Source organism: Sorex fumeus, unplaced genomic scaffold (assembly GCF_029834395.1).
Source record: "Sorex fumeus unplaced genomic scaffold, SorFum_2.1 ptg000162l, whole genome shotgun sequence".
Classification (NCBI taxonomy): Eukaryota; Metazoa; Chordata; class Mammalia; order Eulipotyphla; family Soricidae; genus Sorex; species Sorex fumeus.
In genome coordinates this window covers 473,593-491,265 of record NW_026606219.1, presented here as the reverse complement: position 1 = coordinate 491,265, position 17,673 = coordinate 473,593, and the positions used below count along the sequence as shown (strand labels likewise).

The following is a 17,673-nucleotide window of genomic DNA, read 5'->3' as shown; positions in this document are numbered from 1 at the left end:
CAAACCGGGGTTGGCCGTGTGCAAGGCAAATGTCCTACCCGCTGTACTATCACTCCAGCCCCTTTATTGAACTTTTAAAAAACAATCTTTAATTGACGTTGTGTTGTATTTGCATTAGAACATTATGTATGTTTCAGGTGTGCATCATTGGAAATCAACTTTTTTATATTAAGATCTCCACTAAAACCCAATTCTAGACACATTAGGTTACTCCTCAGCTCCACCACCACCACTGCTGTTTCAGAGTGAGAATCTTCTCATATACGAGGTTTACCCATGATGTCTAAGCCAGTGTCTCCCCAAGAGCCGGAACAGCTGCGGAAACTCTTCATCGGAGGACTGAGCTTTGAAACAACTGATGCAAGTCTGAGAAGCCATTTTGAAAAATGGGGAACACTCACAGACTGTGTGGTAATGAGAAATCCCAAGACCAAGCGCTCCCGAGGCTTTGGGTTTGTCACATTCAGCACCATCGGTGCAGTGGATGCAGTCATGAATGCAAGGCCACACAAGGTGGATGGAAGATATGTGGAACCAAAGAGAGCTATCTCGAGAGAAGATTCTCAAATGCCTGGTGCCCATCTTACTGTGAGAAAGATTTTTGTTGGTGGCATCAAAGAAGACATCAATGAGCGGCACCTGAGAGAGTATTTTCAGCGCTTTGGGAACATTGAGATGATTGAAATTATAACTGATCAAGACAGTGGAAAGAGGAGAGGCTTTGCTTTTGTGACTTTTGATGACCATGATTCTGCAGACAAAAGTGTCATTCAGAAATTCCATGTTGTGAATGGCCACAACTGTGAGATAAAAAAAGCCTTGTCTAAGCAAGAGATGGCCAAGGGTTACCAAAGGGGCCAACGTGGCTATGGAATCTTTGGTGGAGGTCATAGAGGTGCTTTTGGTGGGAATGCCAGCTTTCTTTATGGAGGAGGCATCAGTGGGCAAGGTGCTTTTGGTGGCAGCTCAGGACAAGGTGCTTTCGGTGGCAACATAGGGCAAAGTGCCTTTCGTGGCAACATAGGTGGTGGTGGATATGGTAACAGTGCGTTTGAATATCATGGATTTGGTGATGACAGAAGCAATTTTCTAGGTGGTGGAAGTTACAGTAATTTTGGCAATTACAGCACTCCATATTCACATTTTGGGCCTGTGAAGAGAGGAAACTATGGAGGCCCATTTTTAGGCCCTTATGGCGGTATTGGCCAATATTTTGTCAAACCACAAATCAGAGGTCATTATCGTGGTCACAGAAGTGGCAGAAAGTTTTATTTTCCAGGAAGGCTTAGGCGAGAAATGCCACAGAAATGAAAGGGAAGCTACAGATTATCACAGACCTGTGAACTCAGCCAAACACAGTGGTGGCAAGATTTAGTTACTACAAAGAAGGCATGTTTTAGACATTACTATTGTGAATGATAAAAATTCCAGAACAGTATTTTGCTAATTATATAACTGGTCATTTTAGCTTCTGTTCTGTGCAAAGTGTAAAACAAAAAAACCAAAGTGTAAAACAAACTGTGCAAAGTGTAAAACAAAAAATCCAAAGTGTATTTGTATAGATTCTCTTTTGTACTTGTGCTATATTGCTAAATGTAATAATCTGATCATAATGTTGATTTAAGTATGTCTATCTTAAAATGTGCTGTGTAAAGTTAGTGCACTCTGAAGCTATCTTAGTAAATTTCCTCCCAGTAGGATACTGTTAGAATTCTGTAGAGTGAAGCCAGCTTCATTTTTAAATTTACTTATATCCTATTTGAGCAGAGAAATAATTTTCTTCATAAATCTGGGTATAGTTAAACTGAATGTTACTGTATTGTGACCTGGAGTTCACCATTCAAGGTATCACCCAAGCAGTCTATGGTTTTGTTTTTTGTTGGCACATCTTATGTAACGTATCTAAATTTAATAATGGTACCAGATATAATTTTGGATTGTATAATGTTACTATATAATGCTTTCTTATTTGTAATCAATAAATAATATCTGCTTTAAAAATAAAGTGCAATTCTGTCCTTCAGCATATGATTGACCCCTTTGTTCCCAGTTTACACATACCCCTTCCCTGTTCTCTCCTGGTAATCATTAACCAAAAGATTTTTGTTTTGTTTTTATTTTTACTTAGTTCATCTGTTTGTCTTATTACACATATGACATCGGAGTGTGAAACCTTTTAGTGTTTTTCTTTCTCCATTTGGTTTATTTCACTAAGCAGAATACTCTATGTATATCCATGTGATTACAAGTGACAGGGTTTCATCTTTTTAATGGTTCAGTAGTATTCCATTTTTAAATTACATATTTAAAAAATACTAGTCATACCCTGTTGTACTGCAGGTGCCATTAAGTTTCAGGGATCAAATTCAGGGTCTTTTTCCTGTGCTAGATGTGCTCTGCACTTGAATTACATCTCTAAACCCTATACCCTAACATCTTTATCTGTTCATCAATTGATGAACATTTCAGTGTCTTCTAGTTCTTGTCTATTATAAATAATGATGTTTTTAATATGGGGAGGCATAGCTAGTAAAATTAATGGTTTTGTACTGGGGGTTAATATATAAAAGTGGGATAACTGGATCATATGAATATTTTTGGTTTGGTTTTGGGTCACAACCAGCAAATGCTTAGGACTTAATCCTGGCTCTGCACTCAGGGATCAATCCTGGAAGTGCTCACAGACCATATCAGGATTCAGGGATTGAACCCAGATAGGCCCCAAGTAAAGCAAATGTCCTATCTGTTGTATCTCTCCAGCCTTTGAATTGATGGGGAGGGCAGTTTGGGCCACATTCAGCAGTGCTCAGCAGTGCTCAGGGCTTACTCCTGTCTGTGCTCAGAAATCATTCTGGGAACCATATACAAGGGATGAATCCCAGGTCAGCTGCATGCAAGGCAAGTGCCTAATCCGCTATACTATGTATGACCCCAGCAAACACTTTTTTACATCTCCCCTCTTTAATTCATATGTATAGCTTAACAAAACTGGGTAACACTACACTACTTTTTGTAACCTTCTAAACATGTTTAGAAACATGTTTAGGAAAAGAGAAAAATTATACATGTAAAATTTGTATTGTCTTAGTAAAGTCTGATGGAAACAGACTGGAGCTATCAGGCCCTATTTCTAGAACATTATCAGGGTTCAATAGTGGTTAATTTTGGGCAGATTATGATGGTCGGGTGCACTAGTACTGACCATCCTAATTCTTTCTTCATAGATATTCATCTGCCCAGGACAGAACAGATGCCCATGTCATAGATGAGCTCCTTATTTAATCTTTACTTTTTTCTCAGTGAAACTGAGTAAGCTTTGAGGTATCTATATTGTAATCTAAAACAATTACGTTAATAGGGGCTGGCAAGATTGTACAACAGGTAAGGTTGTATGCTGCCTACCTGGATTCTATCCCTTGCACTCAACTTAATCTCAGGTACCCTGCACCCCATTCAATCCACAGCACCAAGTTTCAATCCTCGAAACCCTCAGTACAGCCATGTGTGATCCCTGAATAAAAAGTACAAAGTACAAAGGAGTAAACCTTGAGCACTGCCAGGTGTGCCTCCCCCAAAATACCCCCCACCAATTCTATGTTAATCCTCAACATGGATGGAACTACAGGATATCGTACTGAATGAAAGCAGTCAGAAGAAAAGGGGTAACAGCAAAACCACTCCTGCGAATATACCCTAGGCCAAAAAGCTGCAGAAAAGCCATCTACACTCATATGTTCATTACAACACTATTCACAAAAGCCAGAATCTGGAGCAACCCAAGTACCCAAGAACAGGTGAGTGGATAAATTATGACACATCTACACAACTGAATACTACACAGTTATTAGGAAAAATGAAGTCATGAAATTTGCGTATAGATGGATGGCATGGAAAGTATCATGCTGAGTGAAATGCATCATAGCATGAGAGACAATAAAAGTATTGCAAACCACAGTGCTAAAGGGAAAAATGGAAATAGAGAGATAGGTAAAAGCAAAAGGAGGAGGAGGAGGAAGAGGAAGAAAAAGAAAAAGAAAAAGAAGAATGAGAACTAAAAGGAGAGAAGAAAAAGAAGCATAAGAAGCAGAAGAGAAGGAGCAGCAGATTAAGCAGTAGAAGGAGAAGCAGAAGAAAAAGAAGCAGAAAAAGAAAAAGAAGTAGAAGGAGAAGAAGCAGGAGCTGCATAAGAAGGAGATACAGAAGGATCAGGAGAAGAAGAAGAAAAAGAAGCAGAAATAGACAGTTAAGAAGCAGAAGAACAATAAGCAGAAAGAGGAGAAGAAGTAGTAGAAGAAGAAATCACGAACAGCTTTGTAATTTTGTATCTCACAGTGATTCAATACATTTTTTAAAAAAGAAGGGAAGGGTTAGACACATAATGAGATCTCTCATGTATCGGGCTTTAAAATACACTGCAAGGCAGCAACAAGGGCCAAAGGTAGAACTGCTCCACACAACTGAATTTGTTGGAGGGGGCATTGAAAGGGAGGGGCGTTGGGGCCCTTGGGGTAGGGAGATGAATGTATATGTGAGGGGTCTGATGTTGGAATTATGTGCACTGAAAATCATTCTAACAGTATTGTAAATCACAGAAACTTAACCAATAGATTTTTTTAAACAAACTTATGTTATTTTGTTTGGGACCAAAAAGATAGTACAGTGGGCAGGGTATTTGCTTTTCGTTCAGCTAATCCAAGTTCAATCCCCAGATCCCCAGCACCTCATATAATGTCCTCTGAGCTCTGCAAAAAGTGATTCCTGAGCAAGGAGCAAGGAGTTAACCCTGAACCAGGTGTGGCCTCAAATCAAAACTATTTTAATTTTTTCGGTTCTGGTGGTTTACTGTTCTATAATAATCCACATTAAGTTTCTCCAATCTTTCCTTTCTCCACAAAAAAAGAAAGAAGAGGAAGTGGAAAGATGGAGACACCACTTTCAATAAATTCTCTTTAGCATAGTACTTCATCTTGCCCTCTTTTCCTTCTCAAAATAAATTGTTTATCTATGTAGTACTTTCCTTTTTCCTTTTCTGGTTACTTTTACGTTTTTTATCATGTTGTAAACAGTCAAAGTAGAACTATACTCAATGTTGTACTCTGCTAGCAAACCTAGTAGCTAAAGTCTCTGTTGTTTCTCTTCTCTCTGACACCATATTCTTTCTTGGGGAAGTCCAGTTTTTACACTTTAGCGATATTGTGTTGTAGATACATGTACATCAACTTGATAACTAAAAAAATAGAAATAAGTGTTGTGGGATTTGGCACACCCCCATACCCATCTTTCTTTATATTCTGGGTGGTATTCCTCAACAATACAAAAAGGATTGTTTCATTTCTGCTTACTAGTATGGATCTATTATTGAAATATTTCTCTATTCATGAATACTTAGTTTTTTAAGTGTTTTTCTATTATAAACAGTGTCTCATGATGACCTTTCTAGATATCTATTTTCTCAGTAGCACAAATGTTACGGAAATTGCATATTTGACTAAAAGTCACTCAAACTTTTAATTTGCTTTCCCAGGGTTGGGTATGTGACTCAAGTTGTAGAACATACACAAAGCATTATATGCACACTGCTTGGCCCCCTGAGCACTGCCCTTAATGACCCTGGCCCCTGAGCATTGCTGGGAGTGCATCCCACCCTCCAAATATTAGCTTTTCTTAATCCTTAATAATGATTAATTTTACTACATTTTAAAGACTACATAATTTCTGTGTTGCAAATTTCTAGGATATTAAAGATAAAAAGCACCAGTTTATTTTGTGTAGCCCCTTAATTTTAAACTTGATAAAGATATTATTAGGTTGTATATCCAGGCTGGTTTCTCAGGGGTTAAATCTATATAGATAGAGGCTTCATGAGCTAGGTTCTGGAGGGAGGTCTCTTGCAGAAACAATTGGGAATATAGCTCAAAAAGTCTCTGTCTAGATGGATTTCCAAGGTCTCTTGCAGAATCACTGAACAAAGCATCCTGTGACCCTTTCTTTAAGATAACACACAAAAAATCAGTACTCACAGTTACAAGTCACTTTGCTTACTTAGCAGCACTCCTGCCCTGTTTTTATGCCAGCTATTGAAAAAAACCTTGCTAGAAGAAACTGAGTTTCTTTTTTATGTTTCTTAGTGATTTCTTTGTTCTGTATAGCAAATCTCTAAAGGATTCTGTGTGCATAAACCTGCTTTATCCTTTCTTATAGGTTGGAGAAACTTCTACAATCTTTAATGCCCCTCTATGCTTGTGAAGAAAAAAGTAAACATTATTTTTTGTGATTATTTTTTTTAAATCTTGATTGGAGTACTGTTGTTTACAATACTGTTAATGATGGTTTCATGCAAACATCTTTCAAAAATACACCCATCACCGGAGGGCCAGGACAACTATGGACACTGTCAAGTGTCATTGTCACTGTCCTCCTGTTGTTCATCGATTTGCTCGAGTGGGCACCCACCAGTAACATCTCCATCGTGAGACTTGTTGTTACTGTTTTTGGCGTATCAAATACATCACAGGTAGCTTGCCAGGCATTGCTATGCAGGCCGAAAACTCTCGGTAGCTTGCCGGGCTCTCCAAGAGGGGAAGAGGAATCAAACTCAGGTCGGCCGCATGCAAGGCAAACGCCCTACCTGCTATGCTATCACTTCGGCCCAAACAGTAAAAAAGGTAAAGGCCCTCCCGTTGATCGTCGATTTGCTAGAGCGGGCCCAGTAACATCTCCATTGGAGACTTTGTTGTTACTGTGTCTGGCATATCGAATACTCTCGGTAGCTTGCCGGGCTCTCCGAGAGGGGCGGAGGAATCGAACTCGGGTCGGCCATGTTGGCCGCTTGTAAGGCGAACGCCCTACCCGCTGTGCTATCGCTCCAGCCCAAACAGTAACAACCAAAAAAAAAGAGTAAAATTGAATGGAATATTTACTCAGAGGTCGACTCTCCAGAAATCTCACACATAGTGAATGGGATGTGCTGGAGTGATAGCACAAGCGGGTAGGGTGTTTGCCTTGCATGCGGCCAGGTTGGCTGACCCTAGTTCGATTACTCTGGCCCTCTCGGAGAGCCCAGAAAGCTACCTAGAGTATCTTGCTCACACGGAAAAGTCTGGCAAGCTACCCGTGATGTATTCCATACGCCAAATATAGTAACAAGTCTCAAAATGTTATTGGGCCCGCTCAAGCAAATCAATGAACAATGGGAGGACAGTGACAGTGACAGTGAATGGGACAACTAAAAAATCTGCTGATTGGCTAGGAACAGCCATCTCAGAGACCACACAAGTCTAATTTTGGTGATATGAGCTGAATTTACCTTGACCCATAAGTAGGTAATAAAGGATGTAGAGGCAGTGAGACCCTAGAAACAGTGAGAAGGGACAACTAACTAACAAGGGAAGAGAGAGATGAGACGGAACTGTCTGGGGAAGCTATTAGAGATTATGAATATGCTGTATAAATAAGCAACTCATTAAAAAAATTCCTCACAGGAGATTTAAAATTATTTGTGATTAAGGAGGCACTGTGATTTATAATACTGTAAGTGGTGATTTCCTGTGTACATCATTCTAACACCACAGCTGTCACCAGAATACCCATTTCCCTCTATTCAAAGAGCCCTCTCTTCCAACCCTCTCCCTGCCAAACTCACTTCTGTAGACCAACTCTCCAATTTTGCTGCCTTTGACACTTTGACATGACCTTACTATATATTTTAAATCTCACCTTACTGTATATCTTTAAATCCCCCATATGAGAGAGATCATTCAGTATCTATCCCTCTTCTGACTCAGTATGATTACCTTTAGTTCTATCAATGTAGTGGAAAATTAAATGATTTTTTCTTTCTAACAATTGCGTGGTATTCCATCATGTATATATAACACATGTTCTTGATCTATTCATCCGTAGTTGGGCACTTGGGTTGTAAACTGCACTTTATGGCCCACTGCTTCCATTTTATTCTTCAATATTTACCCATTCTCTCTCATATCTGATCCATTAATCATGGTGATCTCCTGTGCGTTCTATCAGATATTACAAGAAAATGAAAATTATAGACCAGTTTCTCCTAATAATATGGAATAATATATTCTAAATAGAGCATTAATAAATTGAGCTTATTTTGAGGCTCCCCAGTGTTTCTAGGGTACCCAGGAGCCATTCGAAGCACTGTTAGATACTTAAACTCAGCAATGATAGCAATTGAGTACTTCTAGGATCTGGCAGTGTTTGATGCCACCAGGATTATACCTGGTGGTGCTGGTGGGGGGTTCTACAGTGCTGGGGATCAAATCTAGGGCCTTGCACATTCAAGACATATGCTCCACTCCTTAGTCCCTGAATTAAGCATTTTTAGACGTAATGCATGCATTTGGTAAAAGTTCATGCCAAAGGTAAAATTACTCTTTCTGTTACCCTGTGCCTTAGTGTTTCCTTCAGTGGAGACTCTTCTTAACTCTTCTGGACAGCATATATCACACTTAATACATGAACCTCTTTTCCTTTTGCCATCTTGTTTGTTTTGCAAATCAGAGCACATTCAATTAATGATCATTTCATTGTATTTAGTCTATCCCAGGGATTCTGAAATGCAGTACTATTGCCATTTTGGGGCCAGGTAATTCTTCATTGTTGGGAACTGTACTATGCATTGTAGCATATATAACAGTGTCTCTGACCTCTATCCACTAGATGACAGGAGCATCACTACCCTGCTTTTGACAACCCAAATGTCTCCAGTCATTGTGAAATGTCCTTTGGGGGCATAAAATCACCTTGTGTTAAAAATTTTGTCTTACCTTGTTTATAGCAATGACCACTTGCAGTTCCATTGGATGGAAATACCAGTTTTACTTACCTTCACCTCCTAGTTACATAAAGTTAAAGTGACATAAAGTGACTTAAGATAGTTCTCATCCAGCTATGGGGCAATCCTTCTGGCCCTTGTCCAGGATGGGAGATGTATGCCGAAAGTAGATAATGGACCAAACATGATGACCTCTCAGTGTCTGTATTTCAAACCATAATGCCCAAAAGTAGAGAGAGAGTATGGGGAATATTGTCTTCCATGGAGACTGGGGGAGGGTAGGGAAGGGGAGATTGGGGAGATTGATGGTGGGGAATGTGCACTGGTGGAATGATGGGTGTTTGGTCATTGTGTGATTGTAACCCAAACATGATAGCTTGTAACTTTCTCATGGTGATTCAATAAAATTTTAAAAAAGAGATTGTTCTCATCTTTTATCATAAACAAAGTTATAGTAAAACAGTTGTAATCATGTGAGTAAGTCTATATAATAACTTTTAAAAATAAAACGTGGGAAATCATCCCCCTAACAAAAATTCCACAGAGACAGAAGCTTTGTGTGAGCTAGGTTCTGGAGGGTATAACTGTTTTCTTAACGTATCTGCAAAGAGCTGCTCAGTGACTGGCACACATTCAAAAGAACAAAAGCAACCAGTGTTGGCATGGATGTGGGGAACGCTGTTTCACTGTTGGTGGGAATGTCGACTGGTTCAGCCTTTTTGGAAAACAATGTGGACATTCCTTCAAAAACTAGAAATTGAGCTTCCACATGACCCCGCAATACCACTCCTGGGAATATATCCCTAGGGTGCAAAAAAGCACAGTTGAAATGTCATCTGCACCTGTCATCTGCACCTGTATGTTCATTGCAGCACTGTTCACAATAGCCAGAATCTGGAAACAATTGAGTGCCCAAGAACAGATGACTGGTTAAAGAAACTTTGATGCATTTATACACTGAAATACTATGCAGCTGTTAGGAGAGATGAAGTCATGAAATTTGCTTTTAAGTGGATGGTCATGTAGAGTATCATGTTAAGTGAAATGAGTCAGAAAGAGAAATAGACATAGAAGAACTGTACTCATTTGTGGAATATAAAATAACATAATATGAGACTGACACCCAAGGACAGTAGACACAAGGGCCAGGAATATTGTTCCATAGTTAGAAGTCTGTCTCATGAGCTGGGGGAGAAGGCAGCTGGAATAGAGAAGGGATCACTAAGACAATGATTCTTGGAGGAATCGTTGGAAATAGGACATGTGTGCTGAAAGTAGATAAAGGACCAAACATAATAAACTCTGTATTGCAACCCATAATTCCCAAAAGGATAGAGAGAGTATGTGGAAAATTGTCTGCCATGGGGGCAGGGGGAGGGTTGGAAAGGCAGAGTATACTGGGGCCATTGGTGGTGGAGAATGTGCACTGGTGGAGGGATGGGTGTTTGATGATTGTATGATTGAAGCTCAAACATGAAAGCTTTGTAACTGTATCTCACAGTGATTCAATAAAAAAGGAACTGCTCACTACATGGAGCCAGGGATCCAGGGCAAGAGAGCAGAAATTATACTCAATAAATGGTCAGTCTGTCCCCTTGTTCGGGGTTGTAGAGGCTAGCTTGCCACCTGTATAATAACTACCTGTTTCATTCTTTCATTCTTTGTGAATGACCCTGCTGGAGTGAAGAAGGTCAAGGTGTCTATGTAATTGGATTTTTTTGGTTTTGGTGTGGGGAGGTCACACCCATTGGTGCTCAGAGTTTACTCTTGGCTCTGCACTCATGGATCACTACAGGAAGGGCTTAGGGGACCATATGTGATGTTGGGTATCAAACCTGGGTTGACTTTATTCAAAGCAAGAGCCTGACCACTGTACTATCTCTACAGACCTCTAACTGACTTTATTGTAGTAAATCACCACAATAAGGTTTCTAGGCGAATGACTACATACATATTGAATTTTTATTCAGAATTATCAAATTGTGTTCCAAATATTATGTACTGATTTGGAGTCTTAGAAACAATATAATGTTTTTTTCTATAAACAGGCAATCAAGTATATTATCGAAAGTTTTGATTTTTGCCAGTTGTGACAGGAGAAAAGAGTTGGGCATTGGAATTTGCATTTTGTGAATTAAATGTTTTCATGTTTTTTAGTGCCACTTGTACTTTTTTCTTTTCAAATGTTTATCCTTGTCATTTGCCCATTTTCTCTTGGATGTGGAATTAGTTTGTGAGATACCAGTTCTTTATGCCACCTTAGTAAGTAAATTAGACCTCTGTCATATATTCTAATTTTTCATGATTTGCCATGATTTGACTTGCATTATCATACACCTTGGGGAGTAGATATCTACATTTTTCTAATGCTTTCTAACTTATCACTCTTTGGTATCTTTTGTATCACCTTTATTGCTTCAAACGCAATAATGATTTAACCCATCAGTGGTATAAGGAGAAACAAAATAAAGGATTTGATAACACAAAATCAAAACAGAACCTTAACCCTGGATCACAAAACTGAGAATATCAAGCAGACAAAACTGACAGAGGGTGGAGTGGTGATAAAGTGGTGAATTAGAAGTAGCATAAGACTTTTGTGGAGGATATTGGGCTCCCTCATGGTTGTGATATAGATATTAAAACAAAGTCATAAGTGTTAACAATATTGTAAACATGTGACCTAAACTTTAATAATTTTTATAAAGATTATAAAATGTCTATTTATAAAGATTATATGTCTATTTAAATGTCTATTTATAAATAGACAGTTATTTAAATGTCTATTTATTTATTTAAATGTCTATTTATAAAGATTATAAAATGTCTATGTGTTTATTGAATGATGTGGTACAGTTAAGTCTTCACATAGAGAGAAGCAAAGGATGATTCTTGTTGTATGTTTTTGGGCCACACCCTGCTTTATCTAGAATAATCAAATAAATGTGTATACACATATATCAAATAAATGTATATGTGTGTATACACATATGTGTATATGTTTATATATACATGTATGCAATATATAAACCCACACAGATTTTTATTTGAGCTATTAGATGAAAATTTGAGAGGAAATTCTATATCCTTGCTTTGTGCAAGAAATGTGTTTAAGACTAGGGATGTTGTGCAGTGGTAGAGTGTGTGTTTGCAAGTGTGGGTTTAACCCTAATACCTGACATTGAAGATCTATCTGTCTGTCTGTCTATCTATCTATCTATCTATCTATCTATCTATCTATCTATCTATCTATATGTTTAAGGACAGTAAAAATGCAGAAGTTATAAGAAATACTGGATTGAACTGCATTAAAATGTTGAAATCTACATAATCAAAAATACATGCTTGAGGAACAAGGGAGCTAGTTCAAAGTGGTTGAGCGTGTGTCTTGCCTACTTGAGACTCAAGGTTTAGTTCCCAGCACAACACGGAGTTGACCACATTGTTAGGCTTGAGCACTTTACCATCAGGCCTGTGTCGTGGGACTCCTGAGTATAGCTGGTAAGACCACCAAAATATACATGCAAGCCCAAGAGAATATACTACTGTATATTTACAGTAGTAAATAAAAAATACAGAGAAAGGATTTATGTATAAAAAATGAAAACCGATGATACTAAAAAATCCCAAAAGTGTGAAAGAAAATGAGTCAACCATAGAAGACAAGAAATTTATAAGAAAAATATTATGCAGATGGCTTAAAAGCTGGAGCACACGGCTTGATTTTGAGAGCCCTGAGTTCAATCCCTGGAGCTGAAGCCACCAGGAGTAACCAGGTATGATCCAACCTCACCCAAAACAAGAAAAGAAAGGAAATAAAGGAAGGAAGGTTGGAAGGAAAGGGAAGGAAAAGAAAGGGAAAATGTGAGGTGGTAAATGGAAAGATATTTACTTCCCAGTTTTCAGGACTCCTTTTGCATTTTGTTTCCCCTTTTCTACTGTGTTCCAGCAAATGAAACTACACTGAACCTTTCTTCTATTTGCCCACCAGGTGTGTCTGTGTGAGGCATGTCTATGTAAGGTCTGTGTGAATGCATATGATGTGTGTGAATGTTTGTGAGGTGTGTGTATGCCCCAATTTTGCATGGGTTATTTTAATAAAAGTGGGTTTCTATTATGTAGCAGTCTTAAAGTTGTTTAATTTAGGGGCCTGGAGATAATATGGTGGCTGGGGCACATATCTAGCACACACATAATCACATTTCATTCCCAGCTACACATGGTACCCTGAGCATCACTGGTGAAGCCCTGGAGGGCTGCAGCATCACTAGGGTGGTCCAGGATCCACAGGATCCGAGCAGCACTGCATCCTCAGGCTCTCACATCGAACCCCTGACTTGGTTGGCTGAGAATTTCTGGTGGAGTCCAAGGTCTCCTGGAGATGCTCCCAAATATGTATATTTAGTGAAAATATACCAGTCATCAGTTCATGTCAGTTTCTTTTTTTATAACAGCCATTCTAGAGTCTATTCATAACATTTGTTTAGGTACTCTGTCATCCTTCCAGTTCAGATGCAGTATGTTTAATCAGTCAGGGATCAACATAAGCAATGTTACCAGGGAACGAACCATTATAGAATTATCAAGGACAGAGCAAAATTAGGGCTATGTTGCCCTAGTTTTTGGTAAATACAACTAATACAATTTTCTACTTCAGTGCTGTCTTGCTTATCCTTATGGGCATATAAATATTACAGTTGAATGATGTCCTGTAAATTATTCAGGCCTTCTGGTTAAAGCATGAAAAATAATGTAGTAGGTACAATTGACGCTTAAACAACACAAATTTGAACTGTGGAGGTCTGCTTATATAAACGACAGTTTTGTAAATAGATGGTATAAATTTACAGTAAGTACAATATTATAAGTGGATTTTTGTTATGATTCTCTTCAGAGTATTTCCTTTCCTCTACCTTATTTTAAGAATTCAGTGTGCAAAATACAAAATATGTGTAAATCAATTTTTGTGCTATAGTTAAGGCTCTTGCCCTGTAACATGCTATTTGTAAGGTCTGGGGGAACTCATAAATTATATGCAAACCATCAACTGAGTGGCCGGCATGCCTAAACTTCATGCTGTTCAAGGGCTAACTGTGCTATCGAGTTGCCTGTCTACTAAACTTATGAGAAGTCCCATTTTTCTAATTTCTTTACGAACAGAGCCTCTTTGTCTAAGTGTTTATCAGTCTAATAGATAAAAGCCAATATCTTATTGTTTAATCAACACATTTTGAACTTTTAATTTACAATAATTGCCTGTTTATTAGCCACATGTATTTCTGTTGCTATAAAACTTGTGTCCATTAGTTTGAGTTTTTAATCTTAATTTTATTATAGTTTAGGAAACATGGTTACAATATTGTTAATTGTGGGAATTTTCCTAACAAAAAAACCCTAAAGTTAAGATATGCCCTTAGGCAAAATAGTTTAGGTCTTAGAGTGCAGAGTTTGGAACTGTGCACCCAGGAAAGAAGAGAGTATCAGGAAAGAATAAAATAGTTGACAAATATCTGTCAACTACAAATGTGCAAATGTACACAAGGCAAGCATAGAATAAGACTGTTTAGATGTTAAGGGCAGCATAGGCAAAAAAAGAATAAGCAATTGTCTCTTTATACTTTACTCTATACTTATAAGGGTCGCTGCTGATTAGCTATGTGAAATACTCCCAGTTTCTGATCTTCATGTAGCCATTGTGGTTTTTTACATATATAATTTTAATTTAATTTTAGTTTTTGTTCTTTTATAGTTGTCCATTGTTGAATGACATCTTTTTAAATTTTTCCTCCCTCCCTCCCTCCCTCCCTCCCTCCCTCCCTCCCTCCCTCCCTCCCTCCCTCCCTCCCTCCCTCCTTCCTTCCTTCCTTCCTTCCTTCCTTCCTTCCTTCCATCTTCTTTTCTGTCTGTCTGTCTTTTCCCTTACAAAGCTCTTCATGATTAGGTTTCAGTCTTACAGTGTTTCAACACCCATCCCTCCACCAGCACCCGTGTCTCCAATTTACATCCCATCACTCTCACTTCACCCCCAACCTGCCCATATGGCAGGCACTTCTCTCTTGCTCTCTGTCTTTGTCTTTCTTTCTTTCTTTCTTTCTTTCTTTCTTTCTTTCTTTCTTTCTTTCTTTCTTTCTTTCTTTCTTTCTTTCTTTCTTTCTTTCTCTCTCTCTCCTGGGCATTGTGGTTTGCAATAAAGATGTTGAAAGGTTGTCGTGTTTATCCCTTTACCTACATTTAACACTCAGTTCTTGTCCAGCATGATCATTTCCAGCTATTATTGTTACACTTGACCCTTCTCTATCTTACCTATCCTCAGTACATATTGTATGTCCCTGTCAACTTGTCAAAAACTGTCAGCCGGGTGGTGGGTGAGCAATATTATACTGAATAATCGGCCAGCTTGTGAGATCACTGATGACTGCCCAGGTGACCTAAATCTTGGACAGCCTGTGTATGTTTGTCTCCTTATGTGTTTGTCTTATTTTCATTCTCTGTGACTGACCCCTGCTGAACAAGAGTGTTAATAAACATTAACTTTATTAGTTAATTCCACAAATAATGTTTATGGCTTTGATGTATGAAGATACTGTACCTTCACCACCACCAACGTGCCCAAGACCCTTCAGCACTGTCCTTATGTCACTGCTAGTCCACATCTTTCTCTCCTCCCCAGACTTCCCACACTGCTTGGTAATCTGTTTTGTAACCCAAGAACAAGAGTTTGTCATCACTTGATACTATCAATTCCCTTATTCTGTTTCTATGTACCACAAATGAGTGAGATAATCTGGGGTTTGTTCTCCCTCTGACTAATTTCACTTAACACGATACCCTTCAGTCCCATCCAGGTTGCAGGAATTGCAATGTTTTATCTTTTCTTTCAGTTGAGAAGTATTTTATTATGTATATATTGTCACAGCTTCATCATGTGTTTTTCAATATCTGGGTGGTTTTCATATCCTGGTATTGTATTAAATGTTCTAGTGAATATAGGTGGGCATATACATTTTTGAACTAATGAGATTTTTTTCTTACTAATTAAGTCTCGGGTAAAATACTACAAAGGGCATTGCTATATTAAATGGTATTTGCCTGAGAGATAGTACAGGGAGCAAGGCATTTCCCTTCCATGCACCTGACCCTGGTTTGATCTTCAGCACTGCATATGGTCTCCCTGAGCACCACCAGGAGTGACCTCTGAGCAGAGAGCCAGGAGTAGCCCTGAGGCACTGCTGTTTATAGCCCAAAATTAAATTATTACATTTTAATATTTTTTCTTTAAAGAACTGTAGTTTATAAAGTTATCAATAGTTGCATTTTAGGCATGTAATATTTCAACATCAAACCACTTCCAGTGTCAGCTTCCCTCCACCAGTGCTCCCAAATTCCCTCCCCACCTCAACTTGCATCCCATCCTAACCTTCAACTTGAAAGGCACATTACAGAATTTCAGTATTTGTATCTTAGATCTCATGTTCTCAGTGTTGTAAAGTCTGTGTTTTGGATATATGGCTATACCAACGCACCCATATCACCAGTATAACTGAAGTCCTGATGCTTACTCACCAATTTCTTCCTATTCTCTTTTTATCATTTGATTTATTTCATTCTATGACTTTCTCCTCTTTAAATACTGGGGTCAAGGATGTTCTAGGCACCCCCTTTTTGCTACAGTATGTTTTCTCATCCAGTATTCTGTATACAACAGATAGATGAGACACCCTGTGTTTATTTTTTCTGGCTTAGTTCACTCAATATGTTATCTTCAAGCTCCAACCATGTTGAAGTAAATTGCATAATTTCATTGTTCCTTGCAACTGCAAGGAACAGTATTCCATTATATATATATATATATATATATATATATATATACCATATCTTCATAATCCATTCATCTGTCATTGGACACTTAAATTGATTTCATACTTTAGCTATTGTTCTGAGTGAAGCAATAATTAGTGGTGTACATATATCCTTTTGAGAGAGTGTTTTTATGTTCTGGCTGGGGGTAGATGCTCCAGGACATAAAAAGTGGAATTGCTGGGTCTTAGGGTAGTTAGTTAAATTCTAAGTTTATAGAGAATTCTCCATACTCTTCCATGGGGGCTGCATCGAATAACAATCCCACTAGCAGTATATGAGAGTTCCTTTTTCACAACATCCCTGCCAACATAGATTGCTCCTAAAGTTTTTGTATGTGCCACTCTCACTGATGTGAGATGGTATCTCATTATCATATTGATTTGGATTTCTCTGATAAGTGACTCTGAGCATTTTTCCATGTGCCTATTTGTCATCTGCCTGTCTTCCTCTGAGAAGGGCCTACTCATATTCTCTCCACATTTTATAGGGGTTTTGAATATTTTGTTGATATTTATTAGTACTTTATATATATCCTGTATATCAAACCATTATTTGATGTGATGAATGCAAATATTTTCCCCATTCAATTAGCTGTTTTTCAGTTTTATGCCGCGTTTCTTTCACCATGCAGAAGATCTTTAATTTCATGGAGTCCCATTTGTTTATTTAATTTTTTAAATTTATTTGCTTTTTGGGTCACACCCGGTGATATCCAGGGGTTACTCCTGGCTCATATACTCAGGAATTACTCCTGGTGGTGCTCAGGGGACCATATGGGACGCTGGGAATCGAACCCGGGTCAACTGCGTGCAAGGAAAACTCCCTACCCGCTGTGCCCCCTAAAGTATCACTCCAGCACCCTGTTTATTTTTTATTATGTTGCCTTTACCAGTGGTATCACATCATTGAAAACGCCTTTGCGGTTCAATTATTGAAACTTTCTGCCTATATTTTCGTCAATATACTTTTTAGTTTCTGGTTGGATCTCAAGGTCCTTGATCTACTTTGAATTG

At 38.4% G+C, this 17,673-nt stretch overlaps 1 protein-coding gene across 1 annotated transcript; it reads left to right on the top strand.

The window, feature by feature from the left end:
* The first annotated feature begins 279 nt into the window (after positions 1-279).
* LOC130016632 (heterogeneous nuclear ribonucleoprotein A1-like) lies at positions 280-1,465 on the top strand. Its single transcript, XM_056107354.1, has one exon. The coding sequence runs from the start codon at positions 280-282 to the stop codon at positions 1,309-1,311; it is 1,032 nt and encodes a 343-aa protein (XP_055963329.1). The 3' UTR covers positions 1,312-1,465.
* Positions 1,466-17,673: the final 16,208 nt, after the last annotated feature.

Bases quoted from the DNA above. Each gene is read 5' to 3' on its own strand.
- LOC130016632 (XM_056107354.1), top strand. From the start codon at position 280: ATGTCTAAGCCAGTGTCTCCCCAAGAGCCGGAACAGCTGCGGAAACTC.